Source organism: Kogia breviceps, chromosome X (genome assembly GCF_026419965.1).
Source record: "Kogia breviceps isolate mKogBre1 chromosome X, mKogBre1 haplotype 1, whole genome shotgun sequence".
Classification (NCBI taxonomy): domain Eukaryota; kingdom Metazoa; phylum Chordata; class Mammalia; order Artiodactyla; family Physeteridae; genus Kogia; species Kogia breviceps.
The window spans coordinates 93142443-93157105 of record NC_081330.1 but is presented as its reverse complement, the minus strand read 5'-3'; the positions used below and the strand labels follow the sequence as shown (position 1 = coordinate 93157105).

The 14663-nt window shown below is 38.3% G+C and overlaps 1 protein-coding gene and 2 pseudogenes across 1 annotated transcript in view; 1 reads left to right on the top strand and 2 right to left on the bottom strand.

The window, feature by feature from the left end:
* Positions 1 to 3576: 3576 nt before the first annotated feature.
* On the bottom strand, positions 3577 to 4230 carry LOC131748158 (uncharacterized; annotated as a pseudogene).
* ZNF81 (zinc finger protein 81) overlaps positions 4178 to 14663 on the top strand; it is a 75724-nt gene continuing 65238 nt past the window's right edge. Inside the window, exons 1-2 of the mRNA XM_059051204.2 lie at positions 4178 to 4442; positions 10105 to 10350. Coding sequence (XP_058907187.1) covers positions 10279 to 10350 — 72 coding nt within the window. The 5' untranslated portion in view covers positions 4178 to 4442; positions 10105 to 10278. The remainder of the gene's footprint in view (positions 4443 to 10104; positions 10351 to 14663) is intronic.
* On the bottom strand, positions 7289 to 7608 carry LOC131748157 (ribosomal biogenesis factor-like; annotated as a pseudogene).

The following is a 14663-nucleotide window of genomic DNA, read 5'->3' as shown; positions in this document are numbered from 1 at the left end:
TCACTCTACCCTATCCACCCCTCTTTAGCAGTTATCACCTTTCAACAATGTTTATTGTCTCTCTTCTCCACTAGGATGTCAGGTCCAGGAAGCTAGGGACTTGGGGGCTGCTTTGTTTTACCAAACATCAAGTACCAAGAGCAGTGACTGGTGATCAATAAATATTTGGTGAATGAACAAATAAGGTCTTACATACTTAGAAGTTCTCCATCTCTAGTATTTTCTGCATTACTCTAGAAATCAATTTTATAATTAGTCATGTCATCCAGAGATGCCTGCAGAGTCTTTAGGAGGGAATAATTAAGCTTTTAAGAAAATGAATCCAGTGCATGTGTTTTGCTGCTCCCTACATGTATGGTAAGATACTAAAAATAAAGCAGTTGATTACTCCACATATGTGAGAAGCAGAAATCACTGCAGTATCAGCACGAACAAAAAAATGAGCAAACAGTAAATGAATAAGATAATTTCTGATAAAAAGGAAGGCTATGAAGAAAACAAAAGCATGGCGAGGAGCTAGAGAGTTGTGGGGTAGATCGGGGAAGAAAAACATCCGAAGAAAGGACACTTGAGCAGGTGCACACGTGGTGTGGTGGAGTGAGCCCTGGGGCCAGAGCACTTTTGGCAGAGGCCACAGAAAGTATCAATGCCATGGAGCTCCTGCCTTCCTGCTCGTCCCACAAGTGGGTGGCATCTCTGGGCTGTGACCAAAGATTTTCTTACCCCATTCAAGAAAGGGACATCACTTTTCTCCATGCAGACTTTCTCTTTTTACATTTAAATGTTTATCTAACAGTTTAATTTTCCCAATTAACTTAAATATTAAGTTAGTTTCAATAATATAATTAGCACTTATGCACCTACCACCCAAAAGAAAAGGTATGGCCTTAATAACCTCCATCTATCCATGTGTTCCCCCAATTGATGGCCCTGCCTGCCCTCAGCTGAGGTAAACATCATCCTAAATCCCAAGTTCATCAATTTTGATTTCCTTTTTATATAATTTTATCACAACTATACAAAATCCTAAATAGTTCATGCTCTTTATATTAGTAACTTTTTATTTTACAAACGTGTGTTATGTTTTATATACTATTTTGGGAATCACAGGGTTTGTTTTTTCCCTTAAATTCATCCTTATTGTTGGGTACTATTCTACTTCATTTTGACTCCATCCATTTTTGTTTCCAGGTCTTGCTATTGTGAACAGGATGCCATGCATATCCTAGGTTTCATGTGCAAGTGTTTCTCGTGGATATATTCCTAAGAGTGGACTGGATAGATTGTGAGGTATGTACGTATTCGCTGTAGGAGGAAATGCTAACTATTTTCTAAAGTAGTTACACTGATCTATATCCCTTCAACAGGGCAAAAAGATCCTGTAGCTGTACATCCTCTGCAACATTGTACTGTCAGACTTAAATTTTTGCAAATTGAATGGGTGTAAAATGTCATCTCATCATATCTTGATTTGTATTTCCCTGATCGCTGATGACTTTGAACATCTCTTCATATGTTCTTTTTGAGCCAGCAATAAAATTAAGACTATATTATTAAACTTACATAACAAAAGTTCCAGTCCCCAACTCTAACTACTTGAATATGTTGGCTCCTTTTGGTCATTTTTTATTCTTCAAAGGAAAACAGCCATGAAGTTGATACAATGCAGAAAAGAAAACTTTACATATTGAAAGGAAAGTAATAGCACTCTTATTTGCACCTGCCTCAATCAATTATGCAACTTCAGGAACGCTATAAATGCACATTGACTGTTTATACATCATTAATATTCCAAAATCAACGACATCATCATAAATTTTCTTTACTTATCTCAGAATATAATCTCCAAAGACTGTAGTCTCCATGAAACAATTGTCCATCTGGAATTACTTTGGCCCCCTAAATGAGGCTAGTTACTTTTTTCCTATTAGGAAGCCATCCGAAGTTTGACTCCTTTCACAGTCATATCTCAAATGTCTATTTCTGAATTTATTTTGTTGCAAGCTTACAGTTAGCATTTGACAAAACTTTTACCTTTTTTATACCCACAATAATTTGACAAAACATTTTTTACTTTTTTTTTTTTTTTTTTTTTTGTGGTACGCGGGCCTCCCACTGTTGGGGCCTCTCCCGTTGCGGAGCACAGGCTCTGGACGCGCAGGCTCAGCGGCCATGGCTCACGGGCCCAGCCGCTCCGCAGCATGTGGGATCTTCACGGACCGGGGCACGAACCCATGTCCCCCGCATCGGCAGGCGGACTCTCAACCACTACGCCACCAGGGTAGCCCTACCTTTTTTATACCCACAATAATTTGACAAAACGTTTTTTATGTTTCATATGTTTATTGGCTCTTTTTTTCCCTTCTCTGTAATAGTCTAATAGACTTAGTTTTTTAAAAACGTAACCATAGTGCTATTATGACACTCACATTAACAATGATACCTGGTGCCAAACATGCTTCCACTAATTCCATTTCTTCTTTCATTTATACATTCAACAAACACTCAGACCAGGGCTATAGGCGCAGAAAGAGAATCTGGGATAATCAGAGAGTCCAACCCTCTAAGAAAGTAAAAATTAGCTCAGGGTATAAAAGTCTGCTCTGCCACTCATAAGGCTGGGAGAACAGACACAGATAAAGTCAGATGCAAAATTAACAGAAAATATTATTTCTCCCAAGGATGTCCTGCAGCTGTAATGCCATAAATAACTCCTACTTTGAGTGACTACTGCTTTTCTACTCACTGACAAACTGTTCTCTACAATCATAGGCTATCAGAAACTGCTGTTTGAAGTGATATCAGTACAGATAAAACATCCCACTCTTGCTGAAGTTTCTAAATCACTTAGACACCGCAGCTAAGATTTCCAACCCCAGTGCAGAGAGAAAGGGTATCTAGATACAAAATTCTGTATCTATCTTAACTTTATGGTTTCCAAGGAAACAGGATTCTGGGTTTGCTTCATAGTCCACATACAGCCCTGCTTTGCTTTGAGTTTACCAAAACACTGCTTCATTCACATTTCACCTGAACTTCACCATTCCTCAAAATTCCATAATAACTATTTTTTCCTTTGTTTAGTGAGCCACTCCATGGTTCCTCTGGCGTGTGGTCTCCCTCACTGACTGATTTGTTTGACTACAGATTAATCCCAGATGGTCTTAGGCTAATTGGGATAGGATACCCTTACATTCCAGATTGTTAAACTGAGGCCCAGAGGGGATGTGACTGGACTGACAGCATCCAGCAAGTTCACACCTGAGCCCCTCAAAACACCTTCCTCACTTGAGGATTCAGAAAGGCCTTCAGAGGGTTACAGAGCCTTCTACCTCTTTCAGGAGGATTCCCTGGAGGAGATATCTGAACTTGGTTTTGAAAGATAAGTAGGCATTCCCAGGTGAAGGGTAGCATGACTTCTTCCCCTTCTGCCCCAGTAACATCTCCCGGAGGGCACAGGCATCTCCAGAATTTCCATATTGGGGGTGATAAGGGGCAACAAACTGGTTGAAGGGCAGAATCAATCTTGCCTTAAAGCTACATTTGCAAAGTAAGGGCACTATTACTATATAGATTTTATTTTATGAGAAAATAAAAATAAATTTTCCTAAAGATACTTTTATTGACATATTGCATTAGATTAAGGGAAAAATCAAAAAACATTATTGGTAAGAACTTTTACTTTAGCTCGGGTAGCTGGAGTGGGAGATAATGTAGATTATGAGAGCATTCAAACCCCACAGCCAACCCCCACAAGCCCAGCAGAGGGGAATCTAACACTGACTCCTCCCCCTTTTCCCCAGGGCTATATCCTAGGAGGGCTTGCAGGTCCCTGATTTCTTCCCTTTCTCCCCTCGTGGTGTGTTCCAGGAGAGGCCCGCAAGCAGCCCTACTTCTTCTCATCCTGCGGTATCTGCCAGGAGATAACAGCCACTGGCACCTCTGTGTCTTTCCAGAGGCCTCTCAGCTTCTCTGAACATTATTACACAGATCCCAGGATGCCCGCCCAGAGAAACGTCCCCACTCTCGCTCCCTACCACCCGTGAGACAGCGCCAGTGCTCAGCAATGTGAGTTTAGAGGCTTCCTCATCCTTTGTACGGAATGGACACTCCTCCAACATGGCGTACCCCATGAGGAAGCGCAACCTGGGCGCGGCCATGTTCCCCGCCTGACAACGCTGCCTAGGGGCACTGAAGGCAACCAAAACACCGACTCCGTAACATCTCCATGTTGGCTCTGGCCGACTGCGGCTTCGAATGTGATTTTAAGCATGTGCAGAACCACGCCCCTTCGTGTGAAGCCCCAAACCCCGAGAAGGGGCGGTGCTAGGGGTGGTGACCGGAAGCTGCTGTGGTTTTCAGCCGCGGTTTAATAGTTGTTGTCAAGAGGATGCCAGTGCTCTTTGCCGGAGGGATGTGGAGGTGATGGGGACCCGGGCAGGGTGAGTGTTGGGAAATTCTGTGTGGTCAGTGATGGAATCGGTTGTCTGAATGTAGTTGGATGATTCACTTGTTATTTTTCAGGCTTTCCTCTTTTCTCATATCAACGTTAAGGTCTTAAAGTTCACTCTGAGACTCACAAGGTTTGGTGCATTATGTTCGAAGTGTTTTCTAAGAGTTGATTATTTTTTTTTGTCCATGAATTATTTAGAAGTGCGCTTTCATTTTACAAAAGTTTATCTTTTTACTAGACTTCTAACAGTTTTCTGTGGTTAGAAAAATGTCTACATGAAGCTCATCACTTGAATTGTGAGGGGAGTCATGGCCTAGTCCTTGGTGAATTGTTTTATAAATGTTCCATGTATAATTCGAAAATAATATTTTATTGTTTAGTCGTCAATTGTGTTGTACAAAATTTGTACTTTTTAGTCTGCTAGTTCTATTACAGAGAAAGGAGAGATTAAGTCTTCACTGTGATGATGATTTGTTCATTTCTCCTTCCTGCTGTTCATGATCCATTTTGAGTTAAGTTTTGTATAAACTGTGAGACTTAGATCAAGGTGCATTTATTTGGATGTCCAATTACTCACGCACCGTTTGTTAAAAAGACGGCAGTTCCTCCACGGACTCGTTCTGTACCTGTGTCAAAAATAAATTTGCCATACTTTTGTGTGTCTATTTCTAGGTTCTCTATTATGTTCCATTTATTTATGTGTCTATCTACTTTTATCATGAATGTGTGTTGAATTTTGTCAATACTGTATGAATTTATATGGTTTTTCTTCTTTGACTTGTTCATATGGGGGAATGCCCGTATTGATATTTGAATATTGAATCAGCCTTACATTCCTGGAATAAGCCTCACTTGGTTGTGGTGTATAATTCTTTTTTTTTTTTTTTTATTGCAGGAATTGATTAGTTAATGCTTTTTTTGAGGATTTTTGTGTCTAAGTTCGTGAGAGATGTTGGTCTACAGTTTTCTTTTTTTGTACTTTCTTTTTCTGGTTTTAGTATTAGGGTAATACTGATCTCAATAAATGAGTTAGAAAGTGTTCTCTTCTATTTTCTGGAAGAGATTGTGTAGAATTATGTTATTTTTCTTTAAATTTTTGATAGAATTCTCCAGTGAAACCATCTGGGCCTGGAAATTTCCTTTTGGAAGCTTTTGATTATGGCTTCAATTTCTGTAGTAGTCAAATGACTATTCAGGTTATCTATTTAATATATTTTCAGAGTATCTTCATATTTAATAGTGGGTAAGTTGTGGGAGTCTCTGTTTTGTGAGGAATTGGATTATTTCATCCAAGTTGTTGAATTTATGTGCATAAAGTGGTGTGTGGTATTCACTTACTTTTCTTTTAATGGCTGCAGGATCTATAGTTATATCTCCTGTTTCATTTCTGATATTGGTAATTTGTGTCTTCTCTCTTTTTATCTTTGTCAGTCTTGCTAGAGGATTACCAATTTTATTGGTCTTTTCAAAGAACCACCTTTTGTTTTCATTGATTTTTCTCTATTGTTTTTGTTTTCAATTTTATTGATTTCTGCTCTTGTATCTATTACTTCCTTCTTTCTATTTGCTTTTGGTTTTCTTTGCTCTTCTTTTTCTAGTATCTTATGGTGGGAGCTTACCTTACTGATTTAATACCTTAAGTCTTTTCTAATATAAACATTTAGCATTATAAGTTTACCTCTCAACACTGCTTTATCTGCATCCCACAAATTTTGATATGTTGTATTTTGATTTTCATTCATTACTTTTTAATTTCCCTTGAGACTTCCTCTTTGATCCATGGATTATATAGAAATGTGTTGTTTAATTTCCAAATGTTCGGAGACTTTCCTGTTACCTTTCTGTTATTGATTTCTAATTTGATGCTATTATAATCAGGGAGCATATGCTGTATGATTTCAATTTATTAAGGATTGTTTAATGACCCTGGAGAATGTAGCACAGGTGCTTGAAGAGAATGTGTATTCTATTAGTGTTTGGCTGCAGTAGAATGGGTATGTTCAGTTAGGACACCCTTTGCTTGGTCCTTTGATTAAGGGGAGCAGGCTTTTCTTAGAGCTTTATTTGTCTGTAGCTATTGATGGTTCTGAGTTATAAGCTTTTTTAGTGCCCTGTTTGTGATAGATGGGAGGGAAAATGAAACCCAGGGAACTCACCACTGTGTTGTTCCTTAGGCCCTGAGGTCTGTGGACTGTCTGCCTTTCCTTTTTACCTTTCAGAGTCTTTCTATTTGTATTTGCTGTTATGTCATTTTTTCCCTGGTCTCTTCTACATTCATTATTCTCTTCTACCTGTATTTTCCTGTATTAACTTTGTTAATTTACATTTTGCTAGGGAAGCATCTGTTTCACATCAATATTAAAATATGTTGCTATACAGTTGTGCATAATATCCCGCAATAACTACTTTGAAACACTGCCTCGTCTGGGAAAGATTCTCATTCTGTCTCTCTCTCCCTCTCCCTCCCTCCCTCCCTCTCTCTCTCTCTCTCTCTGTGGTGTGTGTGTGTGTGTGTGTGTGTGTGTGTGTGTGTGTGTGTGTGTGTATGTTTTTAAACTCTGTTTTATCTCATTTGCTAGGGGGTTATCTGTGACATTGGTCATTTTAAAGGACCAGCTCTTTGTTTTCTTTAAACTCCCATTGTTATATTTATTTGACTTATTTAAGGTTTTTATTAATTACTATTTTCCTTCTGGGAGGTTGCTTCATTTTGTTTTTTTTCTACTTCTGACGTTTTAGATTGAATACTTAGCTCTTGTTTTATTTATTTATTTATTTATTTATTTATTTATTTATTGTATAAAACATTTACTTTGTTGGTTTTTGGGGGCAGTTTTATACATCACCAGTGTATGACAGCTGAGCCATTAATCTTGCAGCTTCCTCACCATTAACTGGTTCATTTTTATGACACTGCTGAGGAATCAGCTGTTTCTGCAGAGGTTCAAGAGAAAGGCCTTTGAAGAAATGTTAGGTTCCTTTTGTATATCTACAGAAGCTGTTTCCACTCTATTAACTTTTTCATCATTCACAATGTTTATTTTCTTAAGATTAGTGGTAACTGGTTTTGCTGTATTTTTTAACCTTAAAGTTTTTTGGCTGGCTCTATGGAATACATTCCTGGACTTCTGCCCTCTTAGTTTGTTCTTGGCCATTGTCTTTGATACCCTCGTGCAACTGCTCAAGCTCCAGGTGATACCATCTGCACCTGTTATATTTATTTTTAATTAAAAATAAAGCCATTTAAATCTATAAATTTCACTCTGTATACAACTTTAGCGTGTTCCATGACTTCTGGTAAAAATTGTTTAGCTTCTGTATTGATTTCCAACTTTGATCCTGGGTTATTTAGCAAAGTGTTTCTTTTCTTTTAAAACAGATTATTTATTTAGATATATGAAACTGACTTTATATATATTCAATACCTTAAAATTCACCCATTTAAAGTATACAGTTCAGTGGTTTTTAGTACATTCACAGAGTTGTTCAGTCATCACCACAATCTAATTTTAGAATATTTTCAACACCCCAGAAAGAAACCTTGTACACATTACCAGATATTCACCATTCATGCCACCCCACACCCCCAGCCCTAGGCAACTTCTAATCAGTTTTCTGTCTCTCTATATATATTTGCCTATTCTGGACATTTCATATAAATGGAATCATAAAATATGTGGTCTTTGTGACTGGCTTCTTTCATGTAAGATAATGATTTCAAGGTTCATTCATGTTATAGCATGTATTGGTACTTCTTTTTTTATTGCCAAATAATATTATATTGTATGGACACACCAAATTTTGTTTATCTGTTCATCAGTTGATGGACATTTAAGTGCTTTCTGCTTTTGGGCTACTATGAATAATACTGCTGTGAGTATTTGTATACAAGTTTTGGAGTGGACATGGGTTTTCATTTCTCTTGGTAGATACCAAGGAGTGGAACTGCTGGGTCATATGACAACTCTATGGGTAGCATTTTGAGGAACTGCCAACCTGTTTTTCAGAGTGGCTGCACCATTTTACAATTCTACCAGTAATGTATGAGCTCAAATTCATTCACATCTCACCAACACTTGTTACTATCTTTTTTTTTTGCCATCTTTGTGTATATGAAGTGGTTTCCTAATGAATAGAACATTTTTTATTTTTAAAAATATTTATTTATTTTTTGGCTGTGTCGGGTCTTAGTTGTGGCATGCAGGACCTTTTGTTGTGGCGTGCAGGCCCTTCATTGTGGTGTGTGGGCTCCAGAGTGCATGGGCTCTGTAGTTGTAGCAGTCGGGTTCTCTAGTTGTGTCACATGGGCTTAGTTGCCCTGCGGCATGTGGGATCTTAGTTCCCTGACCAGGGATCAAACTGGCATCCCCTGCATAGCAAGACAAATTCTTAACCACTGGACCACCAGGGAAGCCCCAGAACATGTTTGGTTTTGATTACATTTCCCTAAGGATTAATGACTTTGAACATCTTATACTATAATCAGAGAATGCAGTTTGTCAATTCCCAACATTCAGACATCTACCAGATTTTTTGTGTGGCCAGGTTATTTGATAGAATTTTGTAAAAGTTCCATGGGTGTAAGAAAAGAAAGCATATTCTCTTTCTTTGGCACAACATCATCTTTATGTGTTTAAAATTTAGTTTGTTCATACCTTTAATTTTATTTTACTCCTTATTTCTTTTACTCTTTTGTTTCCTCTTCATCTCATTTCTTACTTTTGTTGTCCTAATTAAGTTCCTCTTCATTTTATGTGATATTTACCATTTCCCAACAAGAATGACTAAATCTGTAGTGCCTGTATTAGTTGATCATAATGAAATTGTACCTCAATTTGGACACAGAGACACCCTCCCCTCCCTAGTTCCCTCAACAGGAGAAACAGTTTTCACCTCTGGATGTTTTTGAGGTAATTAAAAATTTTAGTCCCAGGCTACTAGTATTTTCCTTATGGCATATCTCTTCTGTTTTAAGAAACTTTACTTAACATTTTTATTCTGAATTACGGTCATGTTTAACAGGACCATGTTACATGGTCCTGTTAAATAGGACCATGTTTATTTTGAGCGTCCCACATAAAAGGTACCATGTGGTGTACCATTGAGAATGTGAACTTGGAAGCCAGGTAGACTGAGTTTGATTTAACATCACTAAACCTCTGTTTCTGTATGCATAAAATGAGATAATAATAACTACAGCAACACATAGATGACATGATTGTTGTGCAAATTAAATGAGGTACCTCCTTCTGTATATTACATGGTTCCTTGTAATAACAGTACTTGCTAATATGAATTAAATGTTTACCTGGGCCAGTCTGGTGCTGAGTGCCTTAAAAACATCATCTCATTTAATTTTCACAACCCCTTGAAATAAATAGTTTTGATTTGTTTTGGGAAAAAAATCTGAAGAAACATTTTCATATTCATATAGCTAAAGGTTGGCAGAGCTAGAAATGAAGCTTTTATTAATTTTAGTCTAAATCTCATGGTCTTGCTCATATTCAATTGTGATGAATAACTTAAATCGGTGTTGATGTGGCTTTGTCTACTCCACAGTATTCAGTGTTGTGAACTATACTTCGGTGCCCTCAGGAAGCGCTTGTGGGGTGAATGTTGAATGCCTGACCAAGTGGACACTGTCTTTCCAGGTTTCTTGGAGTCTCTGTGGAGCCCCTGGGCCAGACCCCATAGTGAAGGCTGCAGGATCTTTCTTCGGGCCCCAGCAGCTCTGGTTGAGTCCACAGGTGCCCACCTGACCTCGGGTTCCTGGGAAGAGTGGAGTTGTCAGCAAGAGAGCTCGGGTGCTTAGGCCCAGGGGGAAGATGCCAGCCAACCGGTGCGCTCCTGGGCCATCCCTGGCCCTGACTACAGGGGGATGTGACAACTCCTGTGAGGTAAGGAAGAAGAAGAGGTTCCCAGGGACCGGAATTCATCCAGAATGAAAGATAATATCTCATTATTTTAATTTGTATGACTTTTTTTTAACCAGGCAACATAATCAGGGGATTTTTATTGGATTTATTTCCCTTATGTGAATTTCCTTTTCCTGTCCATTGCTGACTTATTTATTTTAGCTTATGGATGTTTACAGTTTTTTGAATATTAAGGTTAATAACCCTTTATCATTCTTATATATTTTTGTGAATATTTTTGCCACTTTGTAATTTGAAATTAGTTTCTAGTTTTATTTATAAGTGGCAAAAGGTGCCAAGTAGTTTTCAAAGTCTTCTTAAAACAGTTGGCTCTTCCAACTCCCTAGAAGCAAGCACTCTTAATCTTTTTAATGGATTTTTTTTTTTCGTTTTGGGCATTATCTATTGACTTTCCACTATGGAAGGTAGAGATTCAGCTTTTCCATGCACCTCCACTCATATACACGTTTGCCTTTAGCTATCACTGTTTTGATTAGATCTACTGTCAGGGTTTATTATTGTGACTGTTTATGGTTAAGTCATGTAGTATCCATGCTGTGATTACTATTTCTGCACAACTTTTTCTTTTGCCTGGAATTAATTCTTTTTTTCTGGTTTAGTCATTTCTTTGCTTTACTATATACATATCAATAATTCAACTCCAAATTCTTTCCAGTTGTTTAAATCTCCACTCTGTATATTCAAACATATTAGGTAATGATCATAGTGACAATAATTATAAACACTCATATAATGTTTACTATATGCCCAGCACTGTTACACACACACTACATATACTAACTCATCTTCCTAACAACCTGGAGAAGTAGGTACCATTGTTGTTCCCATTTTATAGAAGGGGAAACTGGGGCATAAAGAAAAACTATCTGGCCCAAGTTAACACAGCTAGTAATGGAGTGGTGGCTATCTCAGCTCTGGGTATCAATGTCTTCTCTTTGAAGAAATCTCTCCTGGACCTTATTCATTCACTGAAGCCTGGTTTGGTTGCTCTCTCAGCTTCACACACAGCTATGACCTTGGTGTGTTCTGTTCACCATCCCTCAGGAAATCCTTTTTACCTCTGTCTTGTGTCAGATTCCCTTTCCTGGGAATCCTGTATATTCCTTCCTGTTTCCTGGATCCTGTGTCTTCCTCTTTCTTGGTTTACCCCCTAATTTTGGGGGGAGCACATCCTCCAGTATATCCTTGAGAATGGATGCATGACAGGTGAACTTTATGAAGCTTTGCATGTCTGAAAATGTCATGCAAATATATATTTATATAATATATATAATTGTATAAATAAACTTGTAGAAGTAAAAAAAGTAATAAATACCATGGAAATATATTTATTTGACCCTGACACTAAATTTATCTTTTTGGCTGGGTATAGAATTCTAGGTTGGAAATCATTTTTGTGTAGAATTTTACAAGTCTGTTTCCAGTCTAGTTTCCAGTCTGTTTTTTTTTTTTTTTTTTTTTTTTTTTTTTGCGGTATGCGGGCCTCTCACTGTTGTGGCCTCTCCCATTGCGGAGCACAGGCTCCGGACGCGCAGGCCCAGCGGCCATGGCTCAGTTGCTCCGCGGCATGTGGGATCCTCCCGGACCAGGGCACGAACCCGTGTCTCCCGCATCGGCAGGCGGACTCCCAACCGCTGCGCCACCAGGGAAGCCCTCCAGTCTGTTTTTTTTTTAAACTTCATCTCCCAGATTTTCTTCTGTGTGTCTCTCATTAATGCTGTTCTATATTGTTGGAGGATGGAGGCAATGAAAAGTGCCCACCAAACTGGGAAGGTATCTTGAGACTGAAAAATGAGGCAGGCAGCTCCATATAATCAATGGATCAGTTTATTGTTATAGGGTAACTTACTCACAGGGTGGGACCAGGGGGGTGATGATCCAGAAGTATTTGCAGCTGCATTCCACACAGCTGAGGGATGATTGGGACAATTTCATAGTTAGCCTAGGGTATGGAGGTATGTGCTTGGAAACAGGAAGTGTATTCCTAAGTCAAGATTTATGAATGGGTAACTGGTCTTGTGAGCACTGGGAATATGTCAGTGAAGGTCTTCATTATTGTTTATAAATTTATTTTATTTTTATTTATTTTTGGCTGTGTTGGGTCTTTGTTGCTGCATGTGGGTTTTCTCTAGTTGCGGCGAGCAGGGTCTACTCTTCTTTGTAGTGCATGGACTTCTCTTGTTGCGGAGCACGGGCTCTAGGCGTGCAGGCTTCAGTAGTTGTGGCACGTGGGCTCAGTAGTTGTGGCTCATGGGCTCTACAGCACAGGCTCAGTAGTTGTGGCACACGGGCTTAGTTGCTCCGTGGCATGTGGGATCTTCCTGGACCAGGATTTGAACCCCTGTTCCCTGCATTAGCAGGCGGATTCCCAACCACTGCGCCACCAGGGAAGCCCTTCATTATTGTTTAAAGACTACCAGAGCGTAGAGGCCACCAGACCTAACGATTGTGAAACAATATCTATTAACTACAAAGCCCTTGGTGACATAGAAGAGGCTTACTACACAGTACAGCTCTAGGCAGGATCACTGGAAGGACAGGAGGAACTGCAGAGGCCCAAGATGGCATCTGTTTTGATGACAACCATACATACATTTTTATTTTATTTTATTTTATTTTTTTCATTTTTATTTTAAATAGCTCTGTTTCTTTTCAGGATATTCCCTTATAATAGCATACTATTTTTGTTTTATGGATGTAGCATCTTATCACTCTAAGAATATTAGTAATAGTTTTTTAATCTAATTAAAAAAATAATAGACACATGGCTCAAAAAATATATATATATATATAAAAATTTTAAATATACAAAGCTATATAGTCTAAATTCTCTTACCCATCTTTCTCCTATCTGTTCATCTCTCTTTAATACATATAACCAAGTTAGTTAGTTTTCTCTGCATGAGTTTCTTTATGCAGATAAAAGCAGCTGAGAACATATTCTTATTTTCTCCTTTTAAGTTCACGAAAGGTATCCCACAAAACAAATTTTTATCAGTTTTTAGTAACTTTAAGTCTTTTGGTAAGATAGAATATGAATTATAAACAATGCTGCCATGAACATTTTTGTTCATGTCTTGTCATGTACATGTGTCCACCCCTCTCTTGACTATATGCATAGGGGTGGAGTTAGTGGGTTGTAGATTCAGCCTATCTTTTAAAAATGTTTTTATTGTGAAATATAACATATATCCAGAAAAGTATGCAAAGCAGACATGTACAGCTCAGTGATTTTTCACTATGTAGGTCTAGAAAATGCCCATAGTCAGCATTCCAAAATCCCCCTACTCCCAAAGATAACTACTCTCCTGACTTTTATGATAATTACTTCCATTGAGAAGAATATCACAAGACACAGAGTGGAAGAAGAAACAGACAACAGAGGACTTATATCCAGGATGTATAAAGAACAACAAAACAATAAGAAAAAGCAGACTACCCAGTAGTCAGAGGCCTTATTTGAATAGGTAACAAAAGAAAAAATCCAGATGGCTAATAACACCTGAGATGGTACTCAATCTCTTTAGTCATCAGGGAAATGCAAAAGTTAAACCACAATGTAATACCACTACACTCCCACCAGAATGGCTAAAATTAAGAAGCCTAACAATGACAAGTGTTAGCAAGGATAGGGGGTCATATCAGTAGTTCATATACTCATTTCAGCACATGTAGCTGCTGCTATGTTAGCTCATATCAGCAATTCATATGCTGCTGGTGGGAGTGTAAATTGGCACAATCTCTTTGGAAAACATTTTAGCCTTCTTTATCAAAGCACACATAGGCCATATGAGGAAACACTTCTCCTAGGAAAATACCCAAGATAAATCCTTGGCTAATGCACCGGGACACACATTTAAATGCTCCCTGTAGCATTACTTGTAACAGCAAGAAACTGGAAATAACTTAAATGTCCATCAATAGTAGAATGGATACAGAAATTGAACATAATATTGAGTGAAAGAAGCCAGACATAAAATAATTTGTATTATTTTAATTTATGTAAATTAAAGCAGAACAAAACCATATTGTACAGGGATGTATGGTTAGGTGGTGAAACTCAAAAGCAAGTGCTTACTATCAGAGGCCAGCATAGTGGTTTCCATGATTGATGGGGAGGCTGGGTGGAAGGAGGGAAAGAGGCATGAGGAAGGCTTCTGGGCAAAGAGGTGGCAATGTTCTGTTTCCAGACCAGAGTGGGAATTATGTAGGTATTTGCCTTGAATAATTAATTAAGCCAAATATTTATGTTTCATGTATTTTTTGAATGAGTA